The sequence below is a fragment of the Mauremys mutica genome, chromosome 13 (assembly GCF_020497125.1).
Source record: "Mauremys mutica isolate MM-2020 ecotype Southern chromosome 13, ASM2049712v1, whole genome shotgun sequence".
Taxonomy (NCBI): Eukaryota; Metazoa; Chordata; order Testudines; family Geoemydidae; genus Mauremys; species Mauremys mutica.
Window position 1 is genome coordinate 29720572 of NC_059084.1, and position 11826 is coordinate 29732397.

At 51.5% G+C, this 11826-nt stretch overlaps 1 protein-coding gene across 4 annotated transcripts in view; it reads right to left on the reverse strand.

Moving 5' to 3' along the window:
* SOGA1 (suppressor of glucose, autophagy associated 1) overlaps positions 1–11431 on the reverse strand; it is an 89607-nt gene extending 78176 nt beyond the window's left edge. For 3 of the 4 annotated variants that reach the window (XM_044986232.1, XM_044986231.1, XM_044986230.1), the window contains exon 1: positions 10505–11431. In XM_044986232.1, coding sequence (XP_044842167.1) covers positions 10505–11176 — 672 coding nt within the window. In that variant the 5' untranslated portion in view covers positions 11177–11431. Of the gene's footprint in view, positions 1–8136; positions 8238–10504 lie in introns of those variants that run through there. The other variant, XM_044986233.1, reaches the window with a different exon arrangement.
* Between the last annotated feature and the right edge of the window lie 395 nt (positions 11432–11826).

Consider the following 11826-nt stretch of genomic DNA (forward strand, 5'->3'; position numbering starts at 1 on the left):
AACCCACAAACTGGCAGAAACTCTGTGCTTTAAAAAATACTCATGTTTACATATTTACCTCCAGGATGGCATCAACTGCACCAAGAAAACGTGGCCATCTCCTCATCAGAGTTGTAAAGAGCTGCCTGGATGAGACCCAGCCACGGAGTCCCAAGCCCTTCTTATTCAGGCTACCCTACCAAAGAGCACAGCTGACCCAGCAGATACGTTTGCACAAGGCAACCAAGGACCCTACCTAGTCCTGGTCTTGAGCTCCAGGGTTGGTTGAGGGCAAGGAGGGAGTGGAAGGGAAACAGACAGGCTGCACCTAGCTTCCCAGGCCTGTGGAATCAGCCTCTGTTCCTGATGCTAACAAATCCATCAGCCATTCTGCAATCACAGCAGCAAGGCCACATGATTCCAAGTTGTGGCTCTGCGTGTTACATGGATGGCTCATTCCCTTTGCGGCAAACTGTTCCTCTAAACCAGTGGTTCTCCACACGCAGCTCAATCAGCACACAGCGGCGACCCATGTGACATCTTCAGGGCCATACAGGTAGTATATATATATATATACATATAGTGTGTGTGTGGATGTGACCCACATAACACGGAGACCTGCTTATGCAGCCCACAATGGTAAACAGGTTGAGAACCACTGCTCTAAACCATAATAAATGGATTAGAATTAGAGGCCAGAAAAATGCTGACAAATTGGAGAGAGTTCAGAGAAAAGCCACACAAGTCTCCCCTGGGCTGGAGGAATTGATTCCCATGAATGGAGGAGTTCACTGGGTGCAGCACAGCTTGGCTAAGTGCCAATGATGGGGGAGGGGAACTTGCTGACCACCTCCAGTTAGTGAAGGGTGCCCACGCCCTGGAGGGAGAGCAGTTGTTTGTAGTGACACAACAGGCTTCTAATAAGGAGCTGTGGGGAGACATTACAAACGGGAAGTTTTAGCCTGCATGTAAGGAACGACTTCCCAACGAGGAGATGGTCAAAGGGAGGGCCGCGCAAACCCAGGCGACTGTGCACAGGGCCAAGTCAGATATTCCTGCAGAGCTCAAGTGTTCACTTGAACAGCAGTCTGCAAAGGCAAACGGTGCTTGCCAATTTTTTTCATTTGTGTGTTTTAGGAGGGGCCAGGGATGAAGCACAGCACAGCCCTAAAGTAAGAAGGGAGACAAAACTAAAAAAAAAAAAAACCCACAACCAAAAACAGAGGCTGGGTGAATGGCAGGGAACAACAGCGGGAAGAGATCCTTCAAAAATTGAGACTTCAGGTCAAGTATCACCAACACAAAGTGCCACAAACTAGACAAGTGAGATGCAGCTGGAAAATAGGAGGGCAAAGAGGGAATCAATCGGAAGAGCAGATAAGCAGAGACATGAATACAAATGACAAGCATATCAGAAGCAGGAAGCCTGAGTCAGCCGGACCTCAGGCACCCATCCAGGAGGATGAGGACAATAAAAAGAAGCTTTGCCTCAGTATTCACCTCAACACATATTGGGTAGATACCTCCCCCAAAGCTACTCTTCAGGTAACTAATGTGAAGTACCATCAGCTGTCAAGAGGTGCTGGAACAAGATAACTAGAGAGCAAGAAGTCTCCCAGCCCAACATACCCAAGAGTTCTAGAGAAACTTATGACTGAAATAGCTGAGCTACCCAAAGTAGTATGAATTCTATCAGTGAAGTCGCTTGTCTTTGGAAAAAGTGCTGTGGTGAACCCAGGATGTCCTGGGAGCGTTATTTAAAACACCTAAGGGACCAAGATCCAAAGGGAAAATGAGCTCTGTTTCTGCAGAGGAAAATCCAACCTGCTAGAATTCTTGTGGGAGTCAGCCAAAAAGGTGGCTAAAGGAGAACCAGAGGAGATACTACTTAGACCTCCAATAAGCCTTAGAGAGAATCCCTCACAAGAAACAATTCAGGAAATTAAGGCCTTAAAGTTAGGTCAACCCAGATACATCACTCAGAGGTGTGAAAAATCCACACCCCTGAGTGATGTAGATAAACCGACCTAACCCCAGGTGTAGAAAGTGCTAGGTCGACCTAGCTACCCCCTCTTGGGGAGGGGGATTACCTACCCCGATGGGAGAACCCCCGCCCCCCTCAATCAGCACAGGTTGTGTCCACAGTGGCGCAACTGTGCTGCTATAGAGTAGACAAGCCCAGAGTAGCCATGGGATGAAGCTAAAGTTCTGTCATGAATTAGAAATTGGTTAAAAGAAAAAACAGAAACCAACTGTTCAATTTTAGACTGGAAGGAGGTTAACAGTGGTCCTCACAACTGTTCTTTAATCAATATATTGATTAAATGCAAAAAGAGTTGAATGATGAGGTGGCAAAATTTGCAGATGACATAAATAATTGTGTGTCAAGAGAAGAGAAGAGATTGGGAGGAAATTCAGAAAGCCCTAAAAACTGAAAAAAAAACAACAGCAGATGAAACTCAAGGTGCAAGGTGATAGCAGGCAGAGCTGCATGATCATCTCCAGGGATGGGCTGCACATTAATTGTTATCACACAGGAAAAGTTCCTTGACATCACTTTGGGCTGCTCAATGAACAAACAAGGTATCTGAGAAAGGGTTAGGGATCACACTGGACATACTATACCCCGGTGTTTTTCAAACTGGGGTTGCCGCTTGTGTAGGGAAAGCCCCTGACCGGCCAGGCCGGTTTGTTTACCTGCCCCATCTGCAGGTCCAGCCAATCACAGCTCCCACTGGCTGTGGATCGCTGCTCCAGGCCAATGGGGGCTGCTGGAAGCGGCACAGGCCGAGGGACATACTGACTGCCGCTTCCAGCAGCTCCCATTGGCCTGCAGCGGCGAACCACAGCCAGTGGTAGGGCTGTGATTTGTTTACCCTGCCCCGTCTGCAGGTCCGGCCAATTGCAGCTCCCACTGGCTGCCTGGCCCGCCAGGGGCTTTCCCTACACAAGTGGCGACCCCAGTTTGAGAAACACTGCTATATCCCTATACAAATGCAATGCTACAGCCTTGCTGTATCAGCTGCACTCCAATTCTAGTCACCCTGTCTCAGGAAGGAGCACAAGTGGCAAAGATCCAGAGAACAGCAACAAAACTGATGATAGGCATAGAAAGACTTAGGTTCCAACCCTGCAAACACTTACACATGTGCATGACTTTACTCTTGTGAGTAGACCCACTGCACAAAATCCTGTCTCTGCGGAAGTCAACAGGGTTTTGACCATTGAATTTAATGGAACTACTCACACAAGTGGTTATACATATGCTTAGGTATTTGCAAGTACAGAGCAAACTTAAAACTGGCAAAAGGAATTTTTTTTATACAATGCATAATTAACATGTGAGACTTGCTGGCACAAAATATTGAGACAGAGATCTTAGTAGGAGTCAAAAGACATCAGACGGTTGTATGGATAATAAGAATATCACCTGCTGTTACGCTAGTTAGGATGAAAATATGTAAAGGATATCAAACCTCCTGCTTCAAGGCACAAACTAACTATTACCTGCCTGGAATTAGGGAAAAAACTCTCTCATGAGCCTGTTATGATATAATTTATTACTATTGATTACAGTAGGATGCAGAGCCTCCAGGCAGGACTGAGGCCCAGTCTCACTGGATGCTGGACAACATACAAGAGAAGACAGTCCTTGCACTAAGGAGATTGCAGTCTAAATAAGGACAAGACACAATGGGGAGGGGGGAAGGGAAAGAAAACAAGAGATGGTGACAATAATAGGAGCAGAAGCTTGTGTATATGTTTAGCTAAGTGTGCACTGTGTCCATTCATACTTTCCCCCAAAGCTTCTGGTACCGGCCCCAGTCAGAGCTGGGTCCTAGGCTAGAAGCCCCACAGATCTGAAGCAGGATGGCAGTGCTGTGTCACTGTGATCTCTCCTTGTAAAATGGGGATTACTAGCCAGGAATGACAAGGCGACATTTCCTCTGAGATTAAAGAACAAAAGCAGCAGCTTTCAATTAGTGCCAGAGGAGGGGATCACACTATAACTTACCAGAGAAAATGAGATGGGGATTTCCACTGAGAATTAGTAAGAAGGAAGCTGCCGAGGCTTCCAGACCCCATGCCATGCTGTGTCCCAAACTCCTGGGGCCCCTGACCCCAGCAGACACAGCTGACCTCCAGCCCCAGCACAGCATCCTACTCTGCTGTAACAGGCCTGAGCTCTGAGTCCCTGCACAGCACAAGAGGACAGCAGGTCACCTCCACCAGCCGGAGGCTGGGATAAGATCGGCTACAAAGCACAGGCTCAAACGAAAACTCAGAATCCTCAGCCCCACCCAAAGGGTGCAACGATTGATGTATTTTGACAAGTCAGTCTGAGCTGTGGCAGCCAACCAGCGGCAGCAGTGAGTGAAGCCAGCTGTTACCTGGGGGTTGCACAGACAAGTGAGCCAAAAGCAACCACCCAGGGATTGTGCCCCAGAATCCCCGAGGCTGCCTGAGTGAGTGAATGAAGCCTGGCATACCACAGAGGGCACAAGCTTTCAACGCCAACACAAACCAGGCTGCTAGCCAACTGCCATTGCTCCAGGAAGGGCCTGTAGTCATCTGCCCACAGAGCAAATGGTGGGGCACAGCAGTGTGCTGCAGGAGAACGGCTGTCATTTATGCTGGTGGTTCTGAGACATACCTGGAAGAGTGATGATAAGGGAGATCAGCCCCTATCCCTGCCCTCTCCTCTGCCTGCTCTCATTGTCTCCCCTGCTCCTCCCCAGACTGGTCAGTTCTGGGCTCCTCACAAGTCTGGGGCCAAATCCTGGCTCCAGGGAAGTCAAGGCACAATTTGCCATTGACTTCAATGGGACAGGATTTTCCCCCGGGGATCTAAGGCCAAGATTTTCAGAAGAGATAAGGGCCTCAAAGGGTCCTGAGTTTCAAAGTGCTGAGCACCCAACCTCTGAAAATCAGGCCCCTTTAAACCCGCTCAAGAGGGACCTCAAAATCATGAATTGCTCTTGAAAATCTTGGCCAGCTCCTCCAGAGTGTTCCCCTTTTCTGCCCCTAAATAGTGATGGCAGCATATTGGTTTTCACAATACAAAAGCAATAGACTGGTGCCAGGTTGGCATCATTCATTTCAGCCCTGTAATATAAGATGGGGCAGGTGTGGGGGGAAGAGGGGCATGATGTAACCTAGCCACATCTCTGCTGGGATTGTTGTTCAGGTGCAGTATGTATTCCTGTGCTGTGAAAACACAATAAGTATTTTTGAAAAGCAGTAGCTATTCTGATCTAGCTCTGGAAACCAGAGACAGTCTGTAAACCTAGGCTCCTCCTCCATTGCGCTGGGCAAATAACCAGATACAGCACATCTGGTTTACACTGATGTGCAATAATAAAAAGCTGGACTGTGCCTTCTGCACACGGCAACCTGGAAGAAGAGATTCTCAAGTGCTGCAACACCCCACTCCCCACTGCATCTTGCCAGCAGATAGCAGACAGCTCAGCAGAGATTAAAATGTGTTGGGGGGGGGGGGAAAACAAACAATTCACAGCTTTACACTTGCTCTCATAAATTAACAGCCAAACAGCTGAGAGCTTCGATCAACTCAAACATGCAACATTTCAAAAATAAAAAGGGGCCGCAAAGTCTCTTTCCTCACACTCCGCATTCAGATCACACACAACTAGCAGGATACTCCACAAAGCTAGCTACAGAGAGCACTGATGACTCGGGTGGCCACATGCACCCAGCGTTCTACAGCAGAGCAGCAGGCACTCTCCTCTGCAGGATGGCAAGCGAGTGGCCCGCAGAGGTGACAGGTCCCAGAATGCAACCCTCTACCTTGATGCGAGCAGAGACATCTGGGACCTATAGTCTCCTGGGGCCACAAAGCCATGTTTTAAGATGGGAGCGGTAGCAATTTGATCCCATTAACAAAAACTAGCAGCAGCCTTGGGGGTCCTGTCATGTTGCCAACAAAGCCTGGGCACCCCTGCAGGAGAGGGGCATATTGTCAGGAGCTCATCAACACATTTTGTTGGCATCTCCTGTTCCCTCCTGGCCCGTTCCGTTAGGTGAGAACACAAAACAACACCAACCAGAGCCCAGCACAAACTGTTCACATACAAAAAAAAAAGGCAGTGCAAGACAATACAAACCAACTGGGGAAGGTTATTGGAGGGGGAAGGGGGCGCTAACAAGCCTAATTCTGGGATGAGCAGAGTCAGGTTTAGAGCCCTGGGCTGTAGCAGGTCTCAGTCCATCTGTTAATGTTTGTAGCATGACCCTTTTCTGTCTGAACAGGGATTGGTCTGAAGGCTTTGCCCTCCCCTCATTCCAAACTAGATCTCCAGTCCCCATTCTTTGTCTTCACATCCCTCCACAGCTGCTGCCGTATCACATCTCACATTTTCCATTTTGCTGATCAGGGATTCGGGGATCCTGCTCACCACACTGCTGGGTGACAACAAGGCAGCTGGTGGGGCTCTTAAAGGCACAGCTCCTTCAGTTGAAGAGCTCACAATCTGAACATGAATTCTGCTGTCTCTTAGGGGAAATGCTTTTAATAGAATCCCGATGGCTGAGGAGGGTCAGGGCAGGTGCACACAACAGAGCTCCCACACATATCTACAGTAGAAGCCAGAGGGGGGCAGACCTCTCCCTCCAATACCCCTGATCAGATTGAGGAAGAGGTATCAGCAGTCAGGTTTAGAGGTTTCAGTGACTAGCTTCTGTCCAATTGTACAAAACGCACTGCACTTCTGCGATAACACAGCACAGGCCGGGACACGCACACCTTCAAACAGGGTCATTTTAAAGACCTTGTGCATGTTCCTGGTCCTCCCCCATACAAGATACGAATTATTATCTATCCAGTCACAAGCACAGAGCTGAGCAGAACTGATGTGTTTGTGCAAAACCAAACCTTAGTGGCACTTTGCTTCTGGATCTCGCTTTAGCCAAACCCTGAACGTTTGGAAGTGGTTGATTAAGTGATTCTGGTTTTAGCCCATCTTACTAAAGATTAGACAACATCCCAGACCTCAAGAGCCAGCAGCTTCGGTGCAGCACAGAGATCCCTTCCAGTGCTGCCAATATTTTAGCAAGGAACTCCCACAAAAATCTGCCCTCTTAGTCTTTGAAAAACCCTGTGTCCCAAGCATGCATGTGCAGCAGAGAGGAAAGGGTGAGGGGTGGAATTGGTTTATTTGTTTTCCATTTAAACAGGCACTTTTTATAATCATAGCCAAGGACGGAGACAACACCAACTGGCTAACTTATATGAAGCTGCTCTTTGCTGAAAGTGTTTATACTTTGATGCTCATAAATATACTGTGCATAATGCTAGCATAGACCTGCTCTACTTAGGCAGTCAGAAATGGGGCAAGGGAGGGCCTCCTCCTCAGGAATCTCTTTCTTTAATACCTGCTTTTGGTGGAAGCTCACAGCATGCCAAAGACTAAGCATTTGGACTTCAGTATTTTCATGAGGCCTAGAAAATAAGTGATTTATCAATAACCAAGAAGGATGAACTTGAGTCAGGAGAACCTCCAACCCTAAGCTCTAGCTCAACCAGACATTGTAGGCTAGCTGCAAGAACCACTGGGAGAGATTCTTTGGACTGTCTTATACCGAAGGTCAGAATCACTTGATGATCATAATGATCCTTTCTTGTGTTAAAACCTAGCAGTCTATGAACGCTTCTTTCAATTTGGAGCCAACTTTATCAAGTGGCTCCCAGGGTCACGCGCTACCACATCATTATTCACGTACCCCCATGTGAAAAGCTGGGCAGAATTCACGCAGCAACTTGCTTTCTTTTGCAGTGCACAGGAGGGCATGTCTGTCTGTGGTTTCTGACCAGCTGGAGCACAGTGTACTACTCCGCAGCCCCAGGTTGACGGTTCAGGAAAGGAACCTGAAATAAGCTGCTTATAACTAGTGTGATCTGAACTACTGACACTCTGCCACACTCCATGTGTAGTGCTGTAGCACAGCATCACTCATCCACTTGGAAGCTCTTCCCTAACGTCAGGAAATATTGCTGTACTATTATACAGCCTACTATGTATTCAGCTACAGAAATGCAGGAATCGTACTATACACAAGGGCTTGAAAAAAATCCACCCACCAGACAAAAAAGTGTCTCGTCCCCATGGTTGCAAAGCAAACCTTCCAAATGTGACCCACCTGAAAACAACATGGTGCTGACTTCCTGAGCCTCTGCAGAATTAGATCAGTCTCACTCTACTGCACTTTGGAAAGGTATGAGCAGCAGCATAGCTGGGCTCTAGAGTATGAATATAAAAGATGAAGTCTTCAGCCGGGAGAAATTCACCCCAGTAGAAACCCAGCCCTTCTTCCTTCCCAGCAGCAGCAAGTTGAATCCCCGTCTCTCATTTTATAACCAGTAGGATTGAATCATTCTGCCAGCGTCTAGTAAGATGTGTAACTGTGCTACATATGCACATGGTCACCAGAAAGGGATCACAGGGATGTGTAATTATTTAAGCTGGATAGACAGAATAGTTTTCAAATACATTCCTGGGAAACTGGAGGGTTCTCATCTGTATTTTCCAACTGACCATAAATCAAAGCCCTAAAGCTCCTCCTACTAATCCTGGTAGGAGTTTGGGCTCCAGCTGTGAATGAGAGCTTTGCTAATGGACAAAAGGCCTCAGGAAGCATCCCCAAGTGTGTTACTTCTGCACAGTGCTCATCTCACAGCTGAAATCCCAACACACTTGCAATTTTCTGGCCTCTGCATCTGAGAACTGCCCAGTCTTCCAACCCAAGCCCTCAGCAACAGCAGGTGCCAAGGCATAAAAATCACCTTTCTGAACCCACTCCTACGTATATCTCATCCATCACCACATCGCTTAGGCACATTTGGGGGGTGGAAGGTACCTGCAGCCCACCTAGCCCCATTTTCCTGTACTTTTCTTTAAAGTACAGTCACAGCTACAGGTTTTCCTGTACCCTCCAGCAATACTCAACCTGTACATCACAAAGAACTTTGCTCATTGTCCCAGCCTGGATTCAGACCAGCTCCCTACAGGTAAAAGCCCCTTTATCCCATTCCCAATCACCAAGCCCTCCCTCCTGTTTCACATGTTAATGAATTAGATAGCAAAGCCACAGGCCTGGAAAATGGCCCTGAGGCACACATGGGCACCATGCTGACAGCACATATGAGAAAGAACTAATGGAAAAGTAAATGATTTGGAAAATCTGTTCCCCAAAATGAGGCCAACAGCATCCACATGTGCTAGGTGAACCAGTCATTGTGTTTCACAATGGCAATGGGTGCATGCAAGTACTGCAAGAGCATCACACTTGCTTTGCTCTGCTCCTGTGAGCAGACAGGCATGGAAGAGTGGCAGCATGAGCCAGAACACCTGGCAGACCTTATTCCATACTGACCAGCCCCAACCCCATTTCTACAAAAACTGTTAAGCGTTACACCTCCACCACACAGGCAAGGGGGCAGAGCCACCTCTGGTTAAGGATGGACATCCTTTTCCAGAGCTGAGAAATGTCCCAAGTCACAGGTCTAATGAGCTTTGAGCAGAGTTTTTAACATGCTATTGTTTGTTTCTAAGGTCTAGAAAATGTTGTTACATTGCCATGACAACTTTGAATATCTGCAGCAGTTCTGTATCAGAATATTGAAAGGGGCCTGTCTGCCTGAAGCCCTGATTTCCTGCCAATGTGTTTCAAAAACCACCCTACTACTTTATTTGGCTTTACGTGAACTGAGTCTAAATCAATAATCCACAGCTTTTAAACCAGGCTGTAAACCACTGTAAATGGGGCAAGGCCAGAGGCAATGCTTACAGTGAGCAGTAAGGCAGAGGAACAGTATGGGGCTAGTATCAGAGGGGTAGCCGTGTTAGTCTGGTTCTGTAAAAGCATCCGAAGAAGTGGGTATTCACCCACGAAAGCTCATGCTGCAAAACGTCTGTTCGTCTATAAGGTGCCACAGGATTCTTTGCTGCTTTTACAGTATGGGGCTAGTGAACCAGACCCGGAGCCTGTCCCCCTGGCCAGCACCCCACAGTGATCAGACCCTGCTGCTCCCGGCAGCTTCTTTATGGACTTTCTTACAGCACCGAGCTGCAGGCAGCCCCTGAGCCGGGCTTCCACAACCACCGAGCCGTGCCGCTGCTCTCAGCCCAGCCTCCTCCTGGAGCACCAACCCCCTGCGCTTCTCGGCAGGGGGCCTAGACACAGCCCAGCCTGGCCGCCCTCCGAGACGTGGCCGCGGCTGACAAGCGATGAACCTGACATCACCCAAACACCAACCTAACGGCTCCGCAGCCGCTACGCGCCCAGGGCCGCGCCCCGCCCCGGCACAGCTGGCCTAGGGGGGGCGGGAGGAGCGAGCCCGGGGCACAACACAGCTGGGACCCGATTGACACCCCTCCTTCCCCCGCCACTTAACAGTCACGGACGTGCCAGGTCCTCCGGCCCGGCCAGTGACCCACAACCCCCGCCCGGGCCCGATCCCGCTCCAGCCACTCCCTGCGCCCGGTCCCTTCCGAGCCCTGTCCCGCACCTTGAGATAGTCGTTCTCGGAGCGCAGCTCCTCCAGCTCCCGCGCCAGGCCCTCCTGCCCCGCGTCCAGCAGCTCCTCGGTGAGGTCGGAGAAGGCCAGCGAAGTGCTGAGCTGCAGGCGGCTGCTGGCCATGGAGGCGGCGGAGGGCTCGTCGGGCGGCGGCGAGATGCCCTGGCCGGCAGGCAGAGCCGAGGCGCTGCCCGGGGACTCGGGGTCGCTGCCGCTGAGCCCCAGCTCCAGCGAGAGCAGCTTGGCCTCCTCCGAGGCGCTGCAGTCCGAGCCCTCCGAGCTGCTGTCCGTCAGGCTCAGGGGGGGCGGCGGCTCCGCCCCGGCTGGCCCCCGGCACCGCCCCTTCGCCTTGGCCCCGGCCCGGCCGGGAGCCCCCCTCCCGGAGCCCCGACCCACGGCGGGCTGCGGCTGCTTCCCCTTCTTCTCGGGCCGCCCGTCTTTGCCCCCGCCCGGCCGCCGCGAGTGCCCGGGCCCCGCGCCCTGCTTCCCGCAGAGCGAGGCCGGCGAGCCTGGGTGGCTGCCGCGCCGGCTCTTGGCCAGGGACCAGCCGGGCACATCCTTGGGTCTGGCCGGAGACGGCGCCCGCTGCAGCTTCTTCTTCTCGGGCGCCGGCGCTGGGGCCGGACTGGCTGGCTGGCTCGGCTTCGCCTCGGCCGCTTCCATGCCGGCTGCGCGCTGCTCACCGGCCCCGGAGCCTCTGGCCGAAGGCGCGCATCCCTCTGGGCGCGCCGGGGATCGCAGCGCCGGCCCGGGAGCTCCGCGGCTCGCTCCGGGAGCTGCGGCGCGCCCCGCTAGCCGGACGCCCTGGCTGGGAGCTCGGGATCGGCGCGCTGGTCCCTGCTGCGCCCGGGAGCTGGCTGTGATCAGCGCCCGGTGGCCCTAAGCGCGTCCCTCTGCCACGCCACGGGGAAGCCTCCTGCCCCGGCAGCAGCGCGGCTCTGTCTGGGTGTCTCCGCCCAGCAGCCCCCGAGACGGTGACGCGCACGGTCTGAAAACAAAAGGCGGAGACGGGCGCCAGCGGGGCGGTGGGATCCTCAAGGCAACAGCGACCCCTTCTCTGGCTGGGCTGCGAGGGGGAATTTCCTCCTGGCACAGTCAGAGCCGCGCCGCTCTGCGCTGGCACTGAGCGGGCAGGACGGTAGCTCGGCGGCTGGGGAGCAGCCTCCCTCTACTGGCCTAAGGACAAGCCAGGAAGAAAATTAGGTCTCCCTGCAAGATACCATAGGGGCTGCGACCTTTCAGACACCCCAAGGAAAAGCATCTTAGAGCCCCATCTGTCTTGTGGCTCCACCACCCCATCCTTCCTGCTCAGC